The following is a 25,996-nucleotide window of genomic DNA, read 5'->3' as shown; positions in this document are numbered from 1 at the left end:
TAAGTCATCTGTGCCCCAGAGGAATTCACTATTTAGTGTGGAGCTATCTTTAAAATGACTCTATCATTAATGTACGAATGCAGCCAAAACACAGAGAGGAATAACTGTGACTTAAAAGATGAACATGAGTGTGTCAGATGGATAATTTCAAGCAGGAAAAACAACAGAGTGCCAGAACCATATACAGATCTGGTGAGGCTGGTGGGAGGGCAAAGGAAGTTGTTGAAAAGGCTGTGGAAAAATTAGAATGTGATTTGATTTCTATCCCAGCTGTGTGATGAGGATGGAAACATCATCTCCTGAGTTTCAAACATCCCTACCACACACACACGGACACACACACACACACACACCATTGTGGAAATCCCAGCCAGACCTTGGGTATTCGTGTCCCCAAGCCCTGTGAGGGGCACATCCAATATGAAGGCTGTGGGAGAAGAGAATCCTGCTATCATGTACTCACTCATTCAGCAATTAATAAGTGCTTACTAAATGTTAACTCTGTAGTGCGAGGGAAGAGGGTATGATAAATACACACTTTCTGGGTAGGTACATGTATGATCTAGTTGCCTTCACTTTTCCCCTGACAGGTCATTGCTCTGTCAACACATATTTATTAAACAATCACTTGGGGGCACGGTACCTCCTTCTTCTCCTTTCCCTCCAAGATGAGGCCAACTCTAGGTGTTCCCACTATCTTCAACCCCACCCCACAGTAGGCTCACAAGAACGTCATTTTGATCACTTAAGGGATGAATTTTAGGTTTAGATGGAGGATAAACTTTGGAGATGGTTCCTCATATGATCTATCTGGAGACTTTTTGCAATAAATGGTGTCCGTGCCATCCAGAGAACATATGTCACCAGTTAATCAAGAGAGTAGGGAATAATGATGATTTACACAAGTTGACAAATTGATTCCTCTTAATAACCAGGTCAGTTTATTGGCCATCAACACTATACACATGTACACTATGCACATAATTACGACATCTATAAAAGATAGAATTAATCTAATTTTATGCAGATATGGGAAGAACTCGTCCCAAGTTTCACAGTCAGTAAGTGATGGAGCCTAGAGTTGAAGTGTTTCACTTCACTACCATGTTAATACTTTTCTCAACACATTCTGCCGCTCTCACTCTAAGTGTGTGTGAGGCCCTGTCCAACTAAAACATAATATGGTGAGTTCGTCATTGATTCAAATAATCAACTTTCTTCCCGAACCCCAAGTTTATCTTTTTTGATTAGGAAAAAAATGTATTTTGATATGTCGCGTTTGCGTAAAGCGAGGCCGACCGCACGCCCCCTTCTCGCGAGCTGCTCCCCTCAACTGCGCCCCAACTACCCTTGCACACGCCTCCTCAGCCTCGGCGGTTCCCACCGGGCTCCAGGCCACGCCTCCGCCGCTGCACCGCCTCCTCTCCCCGCCTTTGCCCGTAGTCTATAAAACCTGGAGCGAAGGATCGCGCCCAGGAGCGGCGAGCTAGCGGACGCAAAGACTGGGCATGCTCGGCGGCGGCGCAGGTTTTGGTCACAAGTAGGAAGAAGCCAGTGCACCAGACCGGCAAAGAGAAGCGGGAGCCAGCGCGGCCGTGGGGTCCACCGCCGCCGCATCGGAGCGGGAGGAGGAGCAGCGGGGAGCCGGCCAGGGCGAGGCCGCCGGGCCGAGAGCCGTCCCGCCTGCTCTCGGTCTTCTGCCTTCGCGTCCGCGCGGTGCGTCGGACCCAGGGTCTGTCACCTGGGCGCCAGGGGCCGCCGCCGGGGAGCCGGAGCGGGCAGGACCCTCCCTCCGCCGACTGCGGCCCGAGAGCGCCCCCGCGGGGTGGAGCGGCAGCCGCCTTTTGCGGGCGGCTGAGTGTCCGTCTCGCGCCCGGAGCGGGCGACCACCGTCAGCCCCGAGGAGGAGTAGGAGGGGGCGGCCATGGGGCTGCTGTCCCAGGGCTCGCCGCTGAGCTGGGAGGAAACCAAGCGCCATGCCGACCACGTGCGGCGGCACGGGATCCTCCAGTTCCTGCACATCTACCACGCTGTCAAGGACCGGCACAAGGACGTTCTCAAGTGGGGCGATGAGGTGAGCGCCCGCGGTCCCCGCCCCCGCCGGGCACCCGTGTCTGGCCGCCCGCGCTGCCTTTGTCTGGCCCTACACCCCCGGTCCTATCGCGGTCCGCGTTCTCCACTGTGCCCGGGGGTCCTCGAGCGCCTCCCGGCCCTGGGAGCATCGTCCCTGCCTTCGCCTAGTCGGTGTCCAGGGCCATCCTCCTGACTAGACTCCTTTCTCGTTCATTCATTCTTTTGGGTTTTCCCCTTCATTCCATAAACACGGATTGGGCGCTGGGAGGGCGTGAGCATGAAAAAGTGACATTAGGTGCTACGAGTCTTCAACCTAGTGTATCTGCAGACCGGCAACTACCACGATCCACCTTACAGGCTCAAAATTCGCTTTTGCGGTCAATGTGAAAGAGACTAAGTTTTCCTAGTAGGCCTGCTGCTTTTAGAAATCAGGTCTTCAGGATGTCCACTTCTGCCCTACCTCATGCAGGTGTCTTTTCCTTAAACCTCTCCAACTTCTCATCTCCCCTCTCCTCCAAAACACACACACTTGATAGCTATAAATTGAAACCAGTAAATTACGTCTCAGTTTCCTACATGGGGGAGGAACCTTCCTTTTCCTGTTTAATTCTAAGTGGGAATGCATTTAGAGTTTCAACATTAGGATTTCTTGTGTCTTTACATGGCCTAGGTCCAGCAACTAAACTTTACAAACCAGTGTTCTGCCTAGAGATGAAATGTCTCTAGATTCTTAGTATGTTGAACCATTGTTTATTGGAATGATCTGGAATGCAGCAATGTTAATTTAAAACTGTTGGTTTAGTGTCATCTGCCAAAACTTTTTGTGCCTTCCGTTTCTGTTTTTGAAAATTACGTGTATGCAGTACACATTAAATACGTCTTGAGAAGTCCATCTCTGTTTTTCTTGTTTTTAGCTTTTGCCTTAGATGGCTTGCCACCTGTGTAAGTTGTTTATCTTTTGGCCAGTGTTGATATCACTCTTGGCCAAAGTGCTGAGGTGCTGTTACACCAGTGCAGAATATCTCCTTTCAAAAAGTTAGTTTTTTTTTTTCTAAGATTAGGAGATAATTCTACCTCCTACAGCTGAAGAAACTGTGCTGTTTTAAATTAGGAAAGTATGATGACTAGTAATTCACATTTCTACAAAAAGTGGTTTGTCACACTTCTTTGAACAGAAAAAGCACAGCATGTGTTTTGATGATGATTCTTCAGTTTTACTGTAAAGTTCATAGTTTCTTTATAGCATCTGCCATTTTGTATATTCATTTTTGTATTGTGTGTCACAGGAAAATGTAAGACGAAATAGGGCAGGGACATTATGCTTCTTGTTCACCTCTGTTTTCCTAGAGCCCAGCCTTGTGCCTGGTGCAGTTGGCATCAGGCCCTTGTGGCATGAATGAGTGAATGAACTACTATTTCAAGTTCCCACTGTATGGTAACTAGTCATTGTAGAGCAGTTCAAAGTTTGACATTTTTTTGTGCTGCTCTTTTTTTTTTTTTTTTTTTTTTTTTTTTTTGAGACAGAATCTTGCTCTGTCGCCCAGGCTGGAGTGCAGTGGTGTGATCTCGGCTCACTGCAACCTCTGCCTCCTGGGTTCAAGCAATTCTCCTGCCTTAGCTTCCTGAGTAGCTGGGATTACAGGTGCCTGCCACCACGCCCAGCTAATTTTTGTATTTTTAGTAGAGACAGGGTTTCGCCATGTTGGTCAGGGTGATCTCAAACTCCTGACTTCAGGTGATCCACCCGCCTCAGCTTCCCAAAGTGCTGGGATTACAGGCATGAGCCAATGTGCCGGGCCCTGTGCTGCTTTTGACATTTAACTAGGTCTCTCTACAAAGACAGGCAGTTCATGTCTTTGGTAGTCATTGTCCCAGGTAGAACTACATCAACAGGAAATTTGCAGCACAGTTAGAGCTCAGCAAGTCATTCTGGAGACAGCACCCCACCCCCCACCACCTCTTATCCATCATTGTCCCATTTGGTGTATTCCTGCAAGACACTCCAGGAATCCTTAATCTTACCCTTTTAAAAAAGGCCTCTCCTGTTGGCAGGAAGAGCATTTAAAACTACCTATTTTAAGTAACTTTTGTGGTTGTTGGGTAAATTGAAGTGAGAAGAGCTGAAGAGTAGAGCCTTGAAGTACGTGTCTCTGCTTTAACAGGCTTTCATGGAGAGGTTTGCAATAGGTTTACCTCCTTCCCACTCCAAAAGATCAAGGGGCTTGGAAAAGAGTGGCAATAATGCAAACTTGTATTATGCATCTATAAAGGAGAGAAAATTGGACCCAGCATTGCAGCCAGGTCATAACACTTCTTGAAAAAAATTAGACTGAGCAGATCTGTGGAGAATTAGACTTTGGTATTGTATTAAGACTCTAATAATGGCTGGGCGTGGTGGCCAGTAATCCCAACACTTTGGAAGGCCCAGGCAGGATTGCTTGAGCCCAGGAGTTGAAGGCCAGCCTGGGCAATATAGCGAGACCCCATCTCTACAAAAAATAAAAGATTAGTGGCATGTGCCTGTGGCCCCAACTACTCGGGAGGCTGAGATAGAAGGATCGCTTAAGCCTGGGAGTTTGAGGCTGCAGTGAGCTGTGATTGTTCAACTGCACTCTAGCCTGGGTGACAGTGAGACCCTAGCCCCCCACCCCAAAAAAAGATTTGATAACACTGTTCTTACCTTAAAATGTGTAAATGATGTTCACTGAAAACTTTCTTTAGTGACTGTTAAGACTGTACCTTCACATTTCTTGTTCCAAATACTGTCATAAATTAAATACAAAGCTATAAATTGATTTTTTAAACCTCATTTGAAATGCTGCTTTTACCAGCATTTTACTGTTTTATGATCTATCCTTTCTATTTCCCTAGACTATTTTGTTTTCCAAGTCTTCCTTTGTTCCCGCCCACCACCCCCGCCCCACTAACATATTAATGTCTTTTGGAGTGGGGAGTAAACAGAAACTGAGGTAGAAAAGTCATCTTAGAAGAAAAACATAACCCGCTGCTCATTTTTTATTATTTTAAATTTGCTTCAGTTATGACTCTGGGTGGAGTATAGAATTTTTGAGAAGAATAACATTCCTGCCCTGAAGTGTTGACAGTTGCCCGATGCAAAGGAAAGAATTAAGATTGTGAAGACTGCCCAGGTGATTAAAGAAAAAGAAGCCCCACTCTACTTTTTCCTCCTGCAATGGCACTTCAGTGAAACGTTGGTCTCCCCCAGGCTAGTTCTCCCTCCCACCCTTGATCTGGGATGCAGATACTAATTCTCCATTGTGGTACCTCTCTACGTCTCTTTTTTTCTTTTTTTTGAGACAGAGTCTCGCTCTTGTCACCCAGGCTGGAGTGCATGACGTGATCTCCGCTCACCGCAACCTCCGCCTCCCAGAGTTCAAGTGATTCTCCTGCCTCAGCCTCCCGAGTAGCTAGGATTATAGGCACCCAACACCACGCCGGGCTAATATTTGTATTTTTAGTAGAATCGGAGTTTCACCATGTTGGGCAGGCTGGTGTCGAACTCCTGACCTCAGGTGATCCACCTGCCTCAGCCTCCCAAAGTGCTGGGATTACAGGCATGAGCCACTGTGCCTGGCCACCTCTCTACATCTCTTATGTGCAGAGAGAAGGTGTGACTTTTTTTTGTGGGGTGAGGATGGGAGGGTCTCATAATGCCTAAGTATTTGCTGATGCCTGTAACCATTCCTCTAGTGGCATCATCATGTCAACGTAATCTAATCACCCTTTTGTAAGATAGAGCATTATTTTTCAGACTGCAGGTCATGATTCAGTAGTGGGTTGACATACATTTAGAAGATTCCAACCAGGACTTTTGTGTGTGTGTGTGTGTGTGTGTGTGTGTGGCAAGACACTTAACACGCGATCTACCTCCTTAACAGATTTTTAAGTGCACAAATATAGTATTGTTAACTAAAGGGACAATGTTGTACAGATCTCTAGAACTAGTTTATCTTGCATAATTGAAACCATGCTCACCGATTAGCAGTTCCTCAATTTTCCCCTCCACCTAGCTCCTGGCAACAATTCTGCTTTCTGATTCTATGAGTTTGATTGTTTGAGTACTTGATATAAGTAGAATCAAGCAGTATTTGTCCTTCTGTGACCGATGTATTTCACTTAACATAATGTCCTCAAGGTTCATCTAAATTGTCCCATACTGCAGGATTTTCTTTTTTCTTTTTTTTTAAGGCTGAGTAATATTCCATTGCTTGTATGTACCACATTTTCTTCATTCTTCTGTCAGTGAACATTTAGTTGTCTCTACATCTAGGCTATTGTGAATAACTTCGATGAACATTGGCGTGCTAATATCTCTTTGCCAACAGGACTTTTTAAAATATTAAATGGAATAGGGTGAAGAATATTAATTTATCATACCATAGTAAGAATATTAATGTAAAACTTCTGAGTTATCTTTTGAGGGGGTGTGTGAAGGGTAGGCTTGTGCATTGGATTGCCTGTAAATTATTTCTTACTACGGTTCACAGTTGAAGAGTTTGAAGGCCACAGTCTCAGATTGATTTATTCGATGAGGTGAGCCTTGTGAAAAAGGACAGGTTAGCACTAATCTTTGCACGTAGTAGGAACTCACTGGTACACATTCTGAATAGAAGTGTGAAGACAGGTCAGAAGCCTAGTGGCTCAGATGCAAGAGAGCTTGTTTGTGTGCAGAAGCCTTGAGAAATAACTGAGAAACAGGCTGCGCGGATAAAAGTGTGCGTGGTAGATAAAAGTGGGCGTGGTGGGTGGTGTGCCACATGGAGATGAAGAATGGCCTGCAGGACAGAAAGTGGTGTTTTGGATGTGATATGTTGGGCTTTATGGGCATCATATCAAAATGCTGCTTTTCATTGCTTACTGTTGCACTTATAGAGCCATGGACTTGGATAAAAAAAGACAAAAATGAACTTAAAACTCGCCGTAGGTATGGTTGGAAGGAGAGGCTGCCACTTTAGAAATGCTCAGCTCTACTTGCTAGGATAGTATTTGTCTCTTCACACCAGAAAGAACCTTGGATTTGGGGTTCAGTTTGGGTTCTCATCTAAGGCTGAAGTGGATTGTCTTACAGAGGTGCGTGTATGCTGGCTTTTTGGAACTCAGGTATTTTCCTGTGAGAAGCTCCAAGATCAGCCTACAGATGCCTGTTTCACCTTTAATATGACAGGTCCTAACTCTAGCCACCATTTACTGTGCTGCTTCTGTGGGAAACAGAAGTTCCAACTCTTAGGTTCCAGGGAGATACCTATTTTGCCCCAGGATGAGGAGAGGTAAGGGGGATATTCCTGGGTGCCCTGTTGCCTGCTGAGAATACAAACAAGTAAGCCCTTCTGCACAGTTCACATGCAGCTTTTCAGATATGGGTTTTGTTTGTAACTTACGTATGCACATTAAAAGACAGATCTGGGAAATCTATGATGTAAATGTAACAAATATGACTCTTGATTTTTTCTGATGACTCCAATGTTAGCTGCCTGCCAGACCTTTTCAGCTGCTTAGTGGCAGACATATCATCAGAATTGAAATCTGTCTGACTCCAGGTCCAGTCCTTAAACATTATACCAGGTTTTGGGTTATTTACAATCATGAATTTCATTGAATTTCCTTTTACAGATTTCAAACTGTATAGGTTGTAGAGGGTCAGAAAACAACATTTAAAATTAAACTTATACTTCTAAGTTTGTAACCCAGTGCAGTGGCTCTTGAAGGCAAGAAGGTAAATTGTCCTCTAGTTAGCAGAAAAGTCCATGTGAACTTTGAGAGGAAAATGCAATGTATCTTTAATCTTTATGAGTATGTTCTTATGTATAAAACAGAGATGAGATTTATTAAGGGCTGATCATCCATTGAGTTTGAACTTCCAATTTGCCTATGCCAGGTTCAGAATGCTGAAGTGACTATTTAGAAAATGCATAGCTGGGAGGCCGAGGCGGGCAGATCACGAGGTCAGGAGATCGAGACCATCCTGGCTAACACGGTGAAACGTTGTCTCTTCTAAAAATACAAAAAAAAAAATTAGCTGGGCGTGGTGGCAAGTGCCTGTAGTCCTAGCTACTTGGGAGGCTGAGGCAGGAGAATGGCGTGAACCCGGGAGGCGGATCTTGCAGTGAGCCTAGATCACGCCACTGCACTCCAGCCTGGGCGACAGAGCGAGACTACATCTCAAAAAAAAAAAAAAAAAAGAAATGCATAGCTTGCCAGGCATGGTGGCTTGTGCCTGTAAGCCCAGCTACTTGGGAGGCTGAGGTGGAAGGATCGCCGGAGCCCAGGAGTTCATGGCTGCAGTGAGCTGGGATCATGCCACTGCTGCACTTTGGCCTGGATGACCAAGTGGGACCCCATCTCTTTAAAAAAAAAAAAAAAAGGAAAGAAAAAAGAAATGCCTAGCTTATTAATGAATAAGTGTATGATCCTATTTAAAAATACAGTCTTGAGTGATAAATCTAGAATGGACAAAAGCACAATTATTTGAGTCAAATTGAAGGTTCTTTATAGCTTTGGACAAGTTGCTTACTCTCCCGACTTCAATTTTGTCATCTATTAAATGAGGACAATACTACCTTCCTTACAGGGTTATTGAGATTAAATGGGGTAATATTAGTGAGATAGTTTGCAGGTGCCTAGCCTGTTAAGTAAAAACTCATAAATAGCCTAAACCGTTTACTTAGAAAATTTAAAATCCAGTATATCTTATTTAAATAGCTGTGGTCATTGGGGAATGAAACATTCCACATATGTAGGGTTTTTTGGTTTATTTTTTACAGTTAACTGAAACTTGCTTGTTCAGATACAATTATATTCCATTAACAGTAATTTTTTATTATATTTCTTCTCTTTTTTTTAGTATTATGTATTTATTTATTTATGTATTTTTTCGAGACAGGGTCTTGCTCTGTCACCCAGGCTAGAGTGCAGTGACACCATGACAGTGTGCTGCAGCCTCAGCCTCCCAGGCTCAAGCGATTTAGATCGTATTTCTAAGTTGCGCTTCAAAAATGCATTGACACAGGCTCAGGCTAGGCTTCTTAAAATAAGATATAGAGCACAAATTAATTATTTCTTAATAGGCATTACAAAGATTCAGGTTCCTTCTATAGGTCATAGCGTATTCTGTAACACAAAAAGCAAAGTTGTCGCATCTCTCTATCTTTTTTAGCTGTCACTGGACATTGATTCAACAGCATTTATTGTCCATTAACCCCTACCCACCCCCGAGAAGTTCCCTTGTGCCCTTTGCACATGTGTGCATGCGTGTATGCTAGAGAGAGAGAGGGAGAGCACTTCAGTTGATTCTGATTTTTCTTCAGACACCACCTTTGAGAAACTGCCTTGAAGAATGTGTGGTCATTAATTAGATGAAGGGGAGAAAGGAAGTCATTATAGTCAAAAGAACAGTGTAACAAAAGGAGGAAAGGTGAGAAATACCATTGGATAGTATGTGAACGTTATTGTGCAGTTTAGTGTTGTAAATGCAGTGAATGGGTTTAGCCAGCTTGTAGAGGTCTTTGTCTAGTTCTTGATAAGTAGAGGTTATATTGTACTTTAAAAACATGAGAAAAGTAGAATGGAAAAAAAGTGTATTAGTCTTCTATACCTATCTCCTACAGAAAAAATCTTTTAAGACTTATCAGTTACTATGACCTACCATATCACAGTTGAATTCCTCCATGTTAAGACCCTACTGTTTAGAAGTATGGTATTAGCAGATATACTTATTGATTGGTACTGTGTGTAGTTTCATTTTGAAGCATAAACCTGAGTAACATTCAGTAAGACTCTGTATGTTCAGAAAAGATGTCACAATATTTATTGAGCCTCTAACATCACTATTTATGTTTCTGAAATTTTTACATACTGTCAAGGCATCTGAATATATTATTAAAGTTAGAAAACTGTATATGAAGCATTACTGACGTTGCTGGTATTATTGGAAAGACCATATCCTAACGAGCTTGCTAATTAGTACTCTGTTTCTACATTTCATGATATAATCAGGTGTTTTTAAAAAAACATTTTAACAGCTTTATTGGGTTATAATTAACATAAAGTTAACTGCACATATTTAAAATGTACAATTTGGTAAGTTTTGATATATGTATACATCATAAAATCACCTCTGATAATAAGTATATTCATTATCTCCAAAAATGTCATCATGCCTCTTTGGTAATTTCTTCCTCTCTCCATCCCATGCAGCTGATTTGCTTTCTGTAGTTTGCATTTTCTAGATTTTCATATCTAAGAAATCATAGTTTGCATATGATATCTAGTTTCGTATATCTAGGAAATCATACAGCATATCCTCTTTTGGTCTGGTTTCTTAGAGTCTACATAAAGATTTTGAGATCCATCCATGTTGTTACATGCGTCAGTAGTTCATTCCTTTTCGTCGCTGAGTAATATTTCATTCCATGGATATATCAGTTTGTTTATACATTCACCATTTGTGTTGCATTCAGTTTTTCACTATTATAAAAAAATTATATGAACATTAACATACAAGTTTGTATGTATGGACTCATGCTTTTCTTCATCTTATTACCCTAGGAGTGGCGTGTGTTAACTTTTTAAGGAAACTATAATACCAAACTTTTCCAGGGTGGTTGTACCATTTTGCATTCTCACTAGCAGAGTATGCCAGTTCAGTTCATCCACATTCTTGTTAACACCGGTATGGGCAGTCTCTTTAATTTTAGCTATTCTTTTTTTTTTTTTTTTTTTTTTTTTTTTTTTAGGTTTCTTTTTTTTTTTTCTTTTTTTTTTCTTTTATTGTAATTATTATTATTATTATTATTATTATACTTTAGGTTTTATGGTACATGTGCCCAATGTGCAGGTAAGTTACATATGTATACATGTGCCATGCTGGTGCACTGCACCCACCAACTCGTCATCTAGCATTAGGTATATCTCCCAATGTTATCCCTCCCCCCAGGAGTGTGGTGGTACGTTGTTGTATTTTTAAATTGCATTTTCCTGAAGATCAGTGATGTTGAGTATCTTTTCATGTGCTGATTTGTCATGTGTATATCTTTTTTGTGAAGTGTGTTAAAATCATTTGTCTATTTTAAAACTATTGAGTTTTGAGTGTTCTCTGTATTTTGGATGTAAGTATTATCAGACACATGCTTTGCAAACTTTGCAAATATTTCCTCTCAGTCTGTTTTCATTCTCTTTTTTTATTTATTTTTTATTTTTTTGAGACAGAGTCTCACTCTGTGGCCCGGGCTGTAGTGCAGCGGCACAATCTCAGCTAACTGCAACCTCCACCTTCTGGGTTCAAGTGATTCTCCTGCTTCAGCCTCCTGAGTAGCTGGGATTACAGGCATGCGCCCCCACGCCTGGCTAATTTTGTGTTTTTAGTAGAGGCGAGGTTTTGCCACGTTGGCCAGGCTGGTCTTGAACTCCTGAGTTCAGGCAGTCTGCCTGCCTTGGCCTCCCAAAGTGCTAGGATTACAGTCTTAAGCCACCGTGCCTGGCCTTATTTTTATTTTTAAGAGATGAGGTTTTGCTATGCTGCCTAGGCTGTCCTAGAACTCTTGGGCTCAAACAAACCTCTGCCCCAGCCTAACAAGAGCTGGGACTTACAGGCATGTGCCACCTCACCTGGCTAGTGGCATACTCTTTTGATTGCTGTATCTTTATAATAAGCCATGAGATCATATAGTATTAGCTCTCTAGCTTTATTCTTTTTCAACTGGTTCGACTCTTCTGGATATTTTGAATTTCCACGTGAATTTTAGAACCAGATTGGCAATTTCTACTTAAAAACAAAAAACCCTGCTGGGGTTTTTATTGGGATTGCATTGAATCTGTAAATCAGTTTGGGAAGAATTAACATCTCAGCAATATTGAATCTTCAAGTATATGAATATCTCTCCACTCTACTTACATCTTTCATTTCTCCCAGCAGTGTTTTGTAGTTTTTCGCGTACAGGTCTTTCACATCTTTTTTGTCACGTTATCCCTGAATGTTTCTTATGTTTCAGTTCTGTTGTAAATGGTTTCCCCGGACCTTCAGCTCCATCTCTTCCACCCAGGGAGTCCACTGGGCTCTTCTTCACCTTCCTGCCCGTGACCTGGAGCCTCTCCCCAGGCAGTAAGTGGGGGCAATTGTAGGGCCCACTGATTTTCCCCCGTATCTCAGGGATCCTTTCTTATCTGATATGCAGTGTCTTGAAAATTATTCTTTCATGTATTTTCTCTTCCTCTCTCTCTCTTTTTTTTTTTTTGTTTTTTCAGGTAGGAGGGTAAATTTAGCCCCTGTTACTCCATCTTGATTAGAAGTGGAAGTGTTTCCCACTTTTTCTGTCCTTTTAGCTGTGTTCTCCTTTGTCTGTAAACTTTGTCCAAAGCTGGCTGTCATTGTGGTTTATAAGATACCTGCCAGCACCCAAGATTTAGCCAAGTTTTTAAAAGGTCAGGATTTTCTTTGCTCTTAAACCATAGTTTTCATCATTTAGTATCTCTGTTATCATCCTGTGACTGGATATTTGGTAAAAACACAATTATTTTGAAAGTTGACATACATTTTATTAATGAGCTTTAGTCTGAAGATCAGAGTCGAAGACCTGGGGTCATCCCGGGTTGTGTGAGCTTAGAAAACAGAACTTAAGCCTGGGCACGGTGGTTCACACCTGTAATCCCACCACTTTGGGAGGCCGAGGCAGGTGGATCACTTGAGGTCAGGAGTTCGAGACCAGCCCGACCAACATGGTGAAACCCCCTCTCTACTGAAAATACAAAATTAGCTGGGAGTTGTGGCACACACCTGTAATCCCAGCTACCAGGGAGGCTGGGGCAGGAGAATCGCTTGAACCCGGGAGGCAGAGGTTGCAGTGACCTGAGATTGCGCCATTGCACTCCAGCCTGGGTGACAAAAGTTAAACACCATCTCAAAAAAAAAAAAAAAAAGAAAAGAAAAGAAAAACAGAACTTAAATTCATTGGACCACAATTTCCTCATCTATAAGACTAATTAAAAACCCTGTCATTTGGTGTTTTGAATTGCATGTTTATATATATAGATTCTTTTAGTTGTATTTTTTAACAATTTTTAATTGTTTCAGAATACCTTAATACTTAATACTCTGTAACTTATGAAAATCGGTAAATTCTACCAGAAGTGGTAGAATTCATTCCCCTGCAACCTTTCAGGTTTCAGCATTTTCTTTTGAGATTACATACTTTACCATCAACTGAAAAAGTAATCTTAATTATAAAGCCACAGATATTAATTTCCTAGAAATTTGGTGTGGAAGTTAGTAGTATTGCTGTGTGTAGGAAGAATGATGGCAGGCTTTCAAGAGATGGGGAAGGACAAGAAGCCTCTGGATTTGCCAGTTGGGCAGGTACTGGGGGCGTCTGGCAACACCATATCTGAATATATTAAGGATTTGGGAGAATAGCAAAAGTTGGTGTCAGATCAAAATAAATGCCACAAAGCCCCCATGCATGTTTTTACATTTCATATGATCTTTGAAATCTGGATTATAGTTTTTAGAAGGAGACAGGCTTGCACTGGGACAGCATATGAGTTTGGGTCACTTTGGTAGTATCTCTCTGTCTAAGTTATCGCTGGTGTGTAGTGAAACTGAACGAGTGATGACTTAATCTCCACTTAATGGTTCTGTTTCTCAGACATGGTTTAAAAAGACAAAGAAGGATGTAATGAGCCTCAGACTTATAGCCAAAAGAGTTCATATTTGATACATCTTTATTGGCACTTGGAAAGTTTGGTTATTTAGATTGGTATGTCCTGAGCGAGTTTCTATGACTAAGGTTCTGCTCTGATGGATCTCTACAGAACTTTCTGTATTAGATTTCTGTGTCTGTTTTATGGTTAGAGTTTAGTAGTTGAACTTATTTCCACAATAATACTACAAAAGAGCCCCCAAAACAGATGTTCCTAGTTACATAAATGCTCTTACAGACCCCCTGTTGTCTTTGTCCCCCTCGCCTGAGATTCTGTTTTTAGGCCTTTGGATTCAGTTAACTCCTTTTTGAAGTGGATGGTGACTTAGCAGAATTCAGACTCTAACGTGAGTTGACTCCATGACGCTTTTCCAGGAAACTAGTAAAAATCTGGGTTGTAAGTCTGCCCCATTCAGATTAACTGCTGGGGGCGGACAAGAGCTTCACAGAGATAGAAAAGGTCATAGAAGCTGCTGTTTTCCAGCAGACTTTTCAGCAGTCCTGCCTGAGCTAAGCAGGGTAGTACCCTGGCCTGCCAGTGTGTTAAGTTGTGTCTAGGGATTATGATTTGTTGGCTCCACTACTCAAATAGAGCAAGAGCTGGGAAGTAAACAAAAACTTTATTCCTGGAAGCATATTTGAGGCCTATCGCAGATCACTTTATACGTAGTTCCTGCAGACTTGGTCATTTAGTTTCTCAGCTTAGGATGTACTGCAAGAAATTGAGGCAGAAATGAGAGGGACCAGTCGGGAGAGCAGCTGCCCAAAGCAGGTCCAGATGTGGCCTTCTGATATGCCCCTAAGGGCCCTGCCCTGTTATAGCTGTAGTTAAAGAAGTGAAATTGCCAAAAACATCTGAAGCCCTAATAAAAAGTGAACGTATGTTTAGTATCTTCCTATTGATAGCAGATAGTCAATTTTAGAAAGATTTCCACTCATGTATATGTAAACTTTTTAAAGAAAACATATGCTCTAAAGGGGTAAGTTTTGGATAATAAGAAAGTTAATTTCAATACAATGAATGTTCTGTGTTTGATGAGTGAAAGAAAAATGGATGGTCTTATACTAAGAGTTTCTGGAAGACTTTAATTTCAAAAACAGTAGTTTAGAACTGGAAGGGACATTGGGTTTTCTCTTATTTTCAGATGGTTTAAAAGCCAAAGACTACAACACATTCTAAGTGGCTATCATTAGGGAAAATTAAGGCTGCTCTGGGCAGGATAAATACCTTGTACAACTTTAGGAGGCACCAGGGTGGGTAGCACCCCTTGAGGGTGGAAAGGGGAAGGAGTTACAGTGTTGGGGGTTCAGCAAAAGTCTCTCTAAAGGAGTGGCACTTGACTTGAAGCACACAAGAGCCAGCTCTTTGAAATACTGAGGTAAAAATATTCCAGGCAGAGGGAACAAAAGTGTCTCAAAGGCCTTGAAGTGATTGTTGTAGAGACAGAAAAGGCCAGTGTAGCTGCAACATCGTGTGGGGTGGGTTGAAATGAAGGAGGCTGAGAAGATTGGTCCTAATGCTCTTTAGGAGGGATGTTGGAGTTTCTGCTGAATGTGAGCCATTTAAGAGTTTCAAGGAGAATGACTTGACGTGCTTGCTGAAGGACCATGGTCTTCCTGACTGTAGGGTTACACAGCATTCCATGCCAGTAGCTTTCATCTTTGACTAAAACAAATGCTCTGTGAAACAACATTTCCACAAAACAGCAGTTCCCTTCCCATGAGTGACATATTCTGATATTTCTATTCTACCCTATTAAAAATTATTTTTTGTTATGTTGATCACAACTCATCATGGCCTACAAAGGAGCTGTAACCAATGTTTGAAAAACACAAGACACTATCCTGTGTCAATCAGTGTATCACTGCCCTGGAGCTAGAAAATAGTAACCACTAACCCCTGAGTGGTACAGTGTACTTAATACTGTTTTAGTACTTTACATGCATTGTTTTATGTAATCCTCCCCAGTAGCCCTGTGAGGCAAGTATTACCTCCATTCTGCAAAAACTGAAGCATCGAGAAGTTACCAAGATTCAAACGATTGACTCCAAAGCCTGCACTCTTAGCTGCTCCCCCACCTATTACCGCCCAAATAGGCAGGAGGAAAAGAGCTCTGTGACAGTTTTAATAGGCTCCAAACAGAGATGAGATTGGGGGTGGCAAGGAAGAGAAGAAAGAATAGAGAAAGGGATGGTGGTAATGCAGGAAGTAGGCTTTTTTTTGGTAATGAAAATATGAATATGTCATCAGCCACAGATCCACACTTAAGCATTTTTTGGTACCCCATAGCCGGTAATTCTCTTCTAGTGAAATGCAAGCACTCTTTCAAAACGACACCATTGAATATGCTTGGTAAATTTCTCGGTCTGCAGGACAAATGCTAACAAGTTTAGTAATGTGACTGCAGCCTTCCCAGCTAATCTGCTGGCAAGCGAGCCCTGTGAAAAGGCAGATGCAGGACGAGCCCTTTCTATGAAAATCAGGCTGACCTCATTTGATAGTTATGCAGCCTGTGTCGACCTCTTCCCAGGGCAGCAGGTAGCAGGCCAGAATCAGAACCCCAAGTGAGGAGCTTTAACTTATCTGAGATTTTCATCCTTTAGCATGAATTTCAAATATGGCAGGGAAGGAGATTGAATTCACAAAAACCTAAATTTTCCAAATCCTACAGGTTACAATTACTCTGTTGGTGGGATCTACTGTAACACCCAGGTACGATTCCTGAATGGGAACCTGATGCTGCCTTTGTGAGATGTGGTTATGACACAATGTCTGCACTCAGATTCGTATGATGGTAGAATGGCATTAAACTTGGAGATCTTGAAGCCCTGTCATCCTGTCCCTGGAGGCATAGGTGACCCCCAGTGAGCACTAGCAGTCACTTTGGACTTAGAATTCCTGTATTTAGCATTGACTCTCACTTAGTCTCTTTAGAAAACTCTTTTTTCTCTCTCTTTGTTAGGTTGGTTAGTCTAACACCAGTTCCTAGGAACTAAAATCCTGAATTTCTCATAGGCAGTCTGTGAATTTAGGGCAGCCTAATTTATAACATGCCTTAGAAAGAAATCATGTGTGCATTCTTGCTTGCTCAGCCCAAGAAGTGTATCAGGCCCTGAGCGGGGCACCACCCTCTGGGGGGATGTGTTCTCTCTAGCAGCAGTCCTGTCCCCATGCTAAAGCCCTAAACTCTCCTGCACCTAGAGGGAGTCCCTGCAGAAATTCTCCATGATCTTCACCGGCTATGGTGCCCCAGCTCTGGCTACTGCAGGGCAGTTGATCCGAAGCAGCTTCTGTCTGGGGATCAGGATACTCTTTCTTGTCAACCACGTGGTGACTAGGACTCTAGCAGGGGAATACGTTCTTAGGAAAAAGCCAAGCAATTCATTTGTCTTTAGAACTCAGAACCTATTGTACTAAAGTACAGATGATTGGAGATAAATAAGAACTATTCATACTTATAATGTCGTTTCTTTAAGAGAAAATGTGTTCTGGTTTAGGTTTCTAAATTACAGAGTACCTGAGTTATTCCCATTGGCAACTTGATGTGCTGTCTTTTCTGAGGTTAATTTGTGTGAGAAGACTGGTTAGATTTTGTTAGATTTGGTTCAGAAATAAAGTAGGAATGCCTTAATGGTCTTTATAATTGTCAGAAAATTAAAACTAACATATGCCTGAATTGTGGTAGCATGATGTTTTTAAAAAAATCAGCCAATGTAAATTCAGAGGCCCAGAAAATGTCTCATGCATCTGTGGAGCATGAAAGAGCAGATCTACATTCAAGGATTTCCTTTGTGCCAACAATAATGAATTAGTGTGTCCAGGTAAAATTAATTTCAAGATTGTGTTTTCTCTTGGGTTTTAGTCCAGTGCTGTCTAGTACAACCTCTGCAGTAAGAGAAATGTTCTACTCTATACTATCCATTAGGGAGTAGGAAACTGATTTTTTTATTTTATGTTAAGTAATTTTAAATCCACACAGCCACATGTGCTTAGTGACTAGCATAATGGACAACACAATTTTTTGCATTCCTTTGGTGACAGGTGACATTTTCCCCCTGTATGAGACTCCTCCCAACTTACCCCGCAACTCTCATTGTCTTTCTCTATTTTATTAAAGTCTTGAAATTTTTCTCTTGGGCTTCATATCACTAATCTAGGCATGTTAAGAATATTTTCTCTATTTGGGCCGAGACAATATTGAGAAAGTTACTCCACCTAATCCTATAGGAAATTAATTGATTATTATGCAGTATTAAAATTGAGATTAATGTGTTGTAAATAAAAAGCAGCCTGCTCTGTGCTACAGAAAACTAGATCAGGGAGAGGCCACATTTATTTTAATTTCTAAAAGTGTAAACCTTTCATAGTATCATGTGAAATTCTTTAGTATGAATAGACATTTCAAAGTAGGAGGAAAAAAACCTATTTTCTGAAAATATATGAAATGTTAGCAGAATTTGATACAGATTTAGACAAAACTGTTAAAATATTTTCTTTTTGGAACATAGAACAATTTAATTATTACAGTATCCACAGTCATCAAATATGTATATATTTAAATCATCAAATATATATATATTTAAAATATAGTTGTGTGTGTGATGTTATGTGTGTATAATGTCATGTACACAAAAGCACATACAGTTTCTACTTTGTACTTACTGGTCCCCTAAAAGTGCTTGGAGATTACCATGTGAAACAGTGGTTTTCCTATTTGTGATGTCATCATTAGACATATCTAACATAGGAGTCCATCTTTAAAAATCTGAGCCATATATAATTTTATTACATCTGTATTAGAATCTCATATTCAGTTTTCTACTTTTTAAAACACAGCTCCTCTTTTAGTCTTGTCATTCAGGTTGTCCTGTGTTACTGTGGGTGTTTAAAAATTAAGTAGCATCACTATGGCTAACACCTCTTTGGGCGCACCAAGTTTGGGAAATGAATGCCATCCAACTTGATGGTTGAGATGTCTTTAAAAAAAAAAATTTGTTATTACCATTTTGCTGTGAGAGGAAACAGTCTTCTGGGCAGAAGGCATTGAGTGAGTACCTAACTTTAAAACAGTTTATAACCTAAAGGGTGACTACTTGGCATGATCTCTGCAGGGTGGATGCAGTGATCTGCATCTTTGACAGGCGAGAGGGTGATTGTGCTGCAGTCAGTGATGCAGCTCCCCTGGGGGACGGGATCCTGTGGGAGGTTGAATTTTATGTTGAAGGATCCCTAGACCCTCACCTTTGCCTAGCCAGTCCCCATGTCAGGAATCAACTTAAATTTAAATGGCACTTCCTCTGGGAAGCCTTCCGATCTTCTAGACTGGCTTAGACTGTGCTGTTACATATGCACAGCTCTCTTTGGTCATTTCGAGCACTCGTTCAGATAATTCAGCAATAGTGTGTTATTGGCTGTCAGTCCAGCCAGTGTAAGCCTGAGAACAGGAGCCACATCTGCCTGGCTCTTCACAGTATTCCCAGCACCTGCTTAGCAAAAGGCTTTGTTGAATGGATGAAAGGACAAAGGGGTTAGTGCTGGGAGTGGGAGGCAGGAAGTGTGTCCAGCAAGACTGTTTTTTGGCACTGATTAGTCATCAACTCTAACTAGAGCCTTAGTCCTCAAAATGGTTGCAGGCTTGTTTAGGAGTTAGTGTAAGGAGAAAACTAAGTCTCTGAGAAGCAACGGGTGGTTCTAGCAAAAGGATCAAAACTATTGTTTGGGCCGGTGCAAGAGAGCCAGCAGTGTGGAATGGAGGAGCTGGCCCTGAACCCCAGATGTCAGTAGGGGGACTGAAGACCCTGCCCTGCACACATACTCTACCTGGACTAGGTCCTGGGGAGCCCTTCACTGTCTTGCCCTCCTTGACCTGACCACCTGGATACAGATCCTTCCCAGGGTGTAAGGAGGGGAAAGTCCTCATGCTGTCTCTGGGAGGAATGTAGGATCTCACAGCTCATAGTCCCTGAAGGGCTTGGTGTAGGTTTCTTCTCTTCACAGGTCAAGCATATGATGGGTTAAATAGTTTGAGAGGGGAAATTCCTTCCTTTTCATTTACACAGAAACTGACAAAAGAACTTTCTCCCTAAATGGGGAACTGCCTATAACTGCTCTGAGTATTATAGAACTGTATTATTTCCTAATTAAGCATTGTTTTTACCTCTAGGAGTAGATATTAACAAATTAGTATTTCATAAAATACCCAGCCATTCCTCAAATTCTTTTTTTTTTCTTTTTTTTTTTTTTGAGACAGTCTCGCTCTGTCGCCCAGGACGGGGTGCAGTGCCGCGATCTCGGCTCACCGCAAGCTCTGCCTCCCAAGTTCATGCCATTCTCCTGCCTCAGCCTCCTCAGTAGCTGGGACTACAGGCGCCCGCCAGCATGCCTGGCTAATTTTTTATATCTTTAGTAGAGACGGGGCTTCACCGTGTTAGCCAGGATGGTCTCGATCTCCTGACCTTGTGATCCGCCCACCTCAGCCTCCCAAAGTGCTGGGATTACAGGCATGAGCCACCGTGCCCGGCCTGCCATTCCTCAAATTCTTTATTATTATTATTATTATTATTATTATTATTATTATTATACTTTAAATTTTAGGGTACATGTGCACAATGTGCAGGTTAGTTACATATGTATACATGTGCCATGCTGGTGTGTTGCACCTATTATATCTCCTAATGCTATCCCTCCCCCCACCCCACAACAGTCCCCAGAGTGTGATGTTCTCCTTCCTGTGTCCATGTGTTCTCCTTGTTCAGTTCCCATCTATGAGTAAGAACATGCGGTGTTTAGTTTTTTGTCCTTGCGATAGTTTACTGAGAATGATGATTTCCAGTTTCATCCATGTCCCTACAAAGGACATGAACTCATCATTTTTTATGGCTGCATAGTATTCCATGGTGTATATGTGCCACATTTTCTTAATCCAGTCTATCGTTGTTGGACATTTGGGTTGGTTCCAAGTCTTTGCTATTGTGGATAGTGCCGCAATAAACATACGTGTGCATGTGTCTTTATAGCAGCATGATTTATAGTCCTTTGGGTATATACCCAGTAATAGGATGGCTGGGTCAAATGGTATTTCTAGTTCTAGATCCCTGAGGAATCACCACACTGACTTCCACAATGGTTGAACTAGTTTACAGTCCCATCAACAGTGTAAAAGTGTTCCTATTTCTCCACATCCTCTCCAGCACCTGTTGTTTCCTGACTTTTTAATGATTGCCATTCTAACTGGTGTGAGATGGTATCTCATTGTGGTTTTGATTTGCATTTCTCTGATGGCCAGTGATGATGAGCATTTTTTCATGTGTCTTTTGGCTGCATAAATGTCTTCTTTTGAGAAGTGTCTGTTCATATCCTTTGCCCACTTTTTGATAGGGTTGTTTGTTTTTTTCTTGTAAATTTGTTTGAGCTCATTGTAGATTCTGGATATTAGCCCTTTGTCAGATGAGCAGGTTGCGAAAATTTTCTCCCATTGTGTAGGTTGCCTGTTCACTCTGATGGTAGTTTCTTTTGCTGTGCAGAAGCTCTTTAGTTTAATTAGATCCCATTTGTCAGTTTTGGCTTTTGTTGCCATTGCTTTTGGTGTTTTAGACACGAAGTCCTTGCCCATGCCTATGTTCTGAATGGTAATGCCTAGGTTTTCTTCTGGGGTTTTTATGGTTTTAGGTCTAACATTTAAGTCTTTAATCCATCTTGAATTAATTTTTGTATAAGGTGTAAGGAAGGGATCCAGTTTGAGCTTTCTAAATATGGCTAGCCAGTTTTCCCAGCACCATTTATTAAATAGGGAATCCTTTCCCCATTGCTTGTTTTTCTCAGGTTTGTCAAAGATCAGATAGTTGTAGATATGTGGCATTATTTCTGAGGGCTCTGTTCTTTTCCATTGATCTATATCTCTGTTTTGGTACCAGTACCATGCTGTTTTGGTTACTGTAGCCTTGTAGTATAGTTTGAAGTCAGGTAGCGTGATGCCTCCAGCTTTGTTCTTTTGCCTTAGGATTGACTTGGCGATGCAGGCTTTTTCTTGGTTCCATATGAACTTTAAAGTAGTTTTTTCCAATTCTTTGAAGAAAGTCATTGGTAGCTTGATGGGGATGGCATTGAATCTGTAAATTACCTTGGGCAGTATGGCCATTTTCATGATATTGATTCTTCCTACCCATGAGCATGGGATGTTCTTTCGTTTGTTTGTATCCTCTTTTATTTCCTTGAGCAGTGGTTTGTAGTTCTCCTTGAAGGGGTCCTTCACGTCCCTTGTAAGTTGGATTCCTAAGTATTTCCATTCCTCAAATTCTAAGCTCCCTAAAACTCTTACCCTTAAGGTAGAGTATCAAAATGTTTTTAAAAGCAAGAAAAGAAAATTTTTATCTTATACTAGTGGTAAATGCCATTTAAAGACTTAAATCCTAAAAGCTTGTATTTACTCTTAAACTTCATTGTCACAGGTATTTCTCTGTCTGCTGTATATTCAGCATTGTACTGAGTACTTACGTCGCCTCAGTTAAAATTCTTTGTTTTTATTGGCCTAATTTCAGATTAACATGAAAGTACCTCACCCTTGTTTAAACCTGCATTAAATGACTTGGATTACTGTGTCTGGAGTTTTCCTAGCAACACTATTTCACACACAAAGCAAAGTACATACTAGCCTTTTGTATGTGTCTTTGTCCTTGTTTCAACAGCTCAGGGATAGTAGTGTATTAATGACTTTTATTCTGGTCTTTTATATGTGTCTTTGTCCTTGATGTGACAGCTGAGAGTAGTGGTTTTTATTCTAGTAGGATAAAATTTAGCCTTTTAGCAATAGAAGTCTAAGAGATTTTAATTTTCATTTGTAAAAATAGTGCACATTTAAAATCTGAATATCTTGCAAAGTGGTCAGGTATTTTTTTATTGGGTCTCTTTTCCCTCAATTAAAAGGATAACTGATGGGTGCCAAAAAACAGTATCCCAAAGTCACCTTCAGGGCATTGTGACCTGTGTATTGCAGAGAATAGAGCTCGGTGGGTATTTTTTTCCCCTACTTCCAAGATGATATGTTAATTGCACAAGTTTGAATTGGTCACTCTGCAACCCATTTATAATGCTCTTTGGGTATATATGCTTTTGGAGTTGTATATATGTGTAAAGTACATAAATATATTTGATGTTGCTGCAATTCTAGGTTTATAGCCTAGATGCTCTTCAAAGTTAGAAAGCTGATACAGTTTTATCCTTGGAATCAGTGTTGTGATACAGAAAGGCATCTGTTTTATTATTTTCTTTTGTAATATACAAAAGAAATTATCCTTATCCTTTGGATTCAAAAACGAAGTTTAGGATGGGGATACAATCCAGAAATCATAAAATAATTTATTGGGGCTTTAGATGTTTTATATTGGAAAAGCGTTGTCTTAGTGTATCACTTTTTATTATCACCAGTCATCTCGGTTATTGCGTCAAACCCCATTTCAGCTCTAGTTTGACTTTTAAATATGCAGTTACGATTCAGAATGCTCATATAGACAGGCTCTAATCGGAAATAAACATAAAGGTGTTGAGGTGTGGTGGGGGTGTTTAACAAAAAGCTAAAAGACTGAAGAACCTCTTTGAGGACCAGTGCAGAAAGATCAAGGTGACTGCAGAGAAGGAGCACTTCAGAAGGCATTAAATTTTAGTTTGAAAAACCGTCAGGAAATTCTTGAGGCTTCCAACTGATTATTATTCTATTGAAAAGTAAATTTGGTTTTCTTTCTCATTTGGTAAATATTCTGATGTTTTTCTGTTTCATTTGCTTAATGAGATCATGAAGTGATTATACTTTAATTGAGGAGAGTTTGGTTTGTTAACATTTTAAATGTCATCCATTTGGCATTTAAAACTGATATTTAAAACTCAGAATGAGCTTGAACTTTTTGTTCTTTTGCCCTACCCATGTTTTAAACTTCTGGGCTAAGAGTGAATTTGAAAACTAAGGATTTCAATTTTTTTCAAAGTTAGGAAACTAACAATTAAAGTTATTGCAACTTAGTTTATATAATTGCTACAAGTTCTTGCTCATTTGGTAAAAAATAAAGATGCACTCAGTAAGCAAGGAAGTATCTCTTAGACTTTCTTTAGGAAGCACGTTATCTAGTTAAGCAAATAACGTAATTCCAGTAGCAGATGCCAGGCAGATGAGTTGGAGTCTAAGTGAGTGAAGGAGGAAGTACTGAAGAAGGAACATTTCCTCCTAGCTGGGAGAGTTAGGAATGCTACATAAAGTGGGTTCTGTCCTGGGCCTGAGAGATGGGCCAATTCATCTGTTAAAATCTGTGACTGTAACTATTGTTACAGCCCAGCTTCCATGATATAATGTTAGGACCCCTTCCATAAAATGAAAGCATAATCAATTTGAGATAGTTTCATCCAGTATTATAACTTTTCCCTGCTTCATATAGGTTATAACAATTTTATAAAAAGCTTATCTTCACTTACCAAGATTGGCACCCTCTACAGTCCTAGCAGCAAGGTGTGCTGGGCCTTGAGGCCAGACGGGGCTGGCTTCAAATCCCTGCCTGACACTTGTGGCCTTGGGTAGCTTACCTCTCTGAGCCCCTTTGCCCACCTGTGAAATGGGTAATCATGCCTACTTTTGCATGCTGGGTTTGAAGATTAGGATTCATATATGAAAGCATATCCTTTCTCATTATGCTCATTTAAAGATTAACTTGTATCTTTTCACATACCCATTCTGAGACTCAACCAAGTTTTTTGTTTCCAGGTTTTAGCTGTTCCGGAGTCACAGATCTATAGATGGTATCTTGCAACCTGTAATTGTTGTTGTGAACAGTTCCAGATTCTGCAGCCTAGTTTTTAGTCAGCTGACACTGAGTGATTCTGCAGGTGGAGATCTCATGTTTTTGGTTCGTGTACCCAAATCAAGCAGACTTTTCCATTTCTTGAGCTAAAAAATTCTGATGAGAGCTAATAAACGTTAACTGAAAGTTTATTTTGTTGTTGTTTAAATCTGCTAGGCTATCTCCTATAGTTACTAACATTTTTTTCCTCTTTATAATCATATTACTTAGCCCTTAATGTTTCTGTGATGAGGATGGCTGACTCAAATGCCTTCCAAGACCAGGGAAATACACATAAATAAGGGAATAAACTGCAGACAGTGTGCACCCCTGAAAAGCAAACAGCCCAGTCACACAGTCACAGGCTTCGTGCTGGGCTTCTGGGTATTGTTTGAAGACTGAGAACCTAGATTTACATGTGAAATGTCTGGGAAATAGTGGATATACTGTTGCCTGCCTTTTTATTTTTTCTAAACTACTATTGTAGGCCAAACCAAATACACTGTAGCCTGGTTTTTCTTGTGAGGAATCAGTTTCCCACCTCTGTAGTAATTGTCTTGGTGCCATGTGCAAAGGGTGCTTTCAAGGGTTTGCCTGAATAATTCTGTATCTTTTCACTTATGTATGGATAATCGATGTTTTGTTTCCATCACACGTAGTGATTCATAATCTTCACTGTTCACGCCAACTGTCATGATTTAAAGCATGTAATTTCAGGAAAAACAAAAGTAGGTTCTAGTTGTATTCTGCCCAGAAGTCTGACTTTGGTGTTTATGTCCTTTATTTTTACTAGAATTCCACCAGGTATTGTTAATAAATGTACTAGTGCACCCTGCGTTGCAAATTTTATATGGTTTCAGAGTGGAGAAGTTACCTTAAATTACTTGAGATAAACCAAAATTAAATTGTTGAAACCCCTAAAATAACTTCTCCACACGGTATATTTATGATTATGGTTTAACTCTCCAAAAGTGGGACTGGTAGTGGGATTATGAAAGTGTAATCTACCTTACTTATTACTCTGCCAGTAAGTAAGTGTAATCTACCTTGACTGGAATGTCCAGATAACCTCTTTCTTAAACTTATAGTAAGCCAACTGAGGAAATAAATTTTAAAATGCAGCTTCTTTTTTACAACAGCAATTTACAGAATTCTTTGCTTCAAAACACATCTTTTTTTTTGAAGTACTGCTTGTCAAAATGGGTATCGACCTTTCCATAGGATATTAAGTAGGACAGAGGAAAGAAGGGATGGAAGTGGCACTACTGACTGATCCTTTCTACAGGTTTTCATATTATGCATATGAACACTTATGTGCTGTACTGTAAGCAAATGTGACTGTCTGGAGTTACTGTGGATCCTTTACAGACGTGAAGTAAACGTGAAGTCTA

General features: G+C 40.9%; 1 protein-coding gene across 1 annotated transcript in view; it reads left to right on the top strand.

Moving 5' to 3' along the window:
- The first annotated feature begins 1,474 nt into the window (after nt 1-1,474).
- Nucleotides 1,475-25,996, top strand: part of GCLC (glutamate-cysteine ligase catalytic subunit) — a 49,033-nt gene continuing 24,511 nt past the window's right edge. Inside the window, exon 1 of the mRNA XM_002817014.6 lies at nt 1,475-2,074. Within this exon, the coding sequence (XP_002817060.3) occupies nt 1,925-2,074 (150 nt within the window). The 5' untranslated portion in view covers nt 1,475-1,924. The remainder of the gene's footprint in view (nt 2,075-25,996) is intronic.

The sequence above is a fragment of the Pongo abelii genome, chromosome 5 (assembly GCF_028885655.2).
Source record: "Pongo abelii isolate AG06213 chromosome 5, NHGRI_mPonAbe1-v2.0_pri, whole genome shotgun sequence".
Taxonomy (NCBI): Eukaryota; Metazoa; Chordata; class Mammalia; order Primates; family Hominidae; genus Pongo; species Pongo abelii.
The sequence above is the reverse complement of the archived record's forward strand: the minus strand, read 5'-3'. Positions and strand labels throughout refer to the sequence as shown.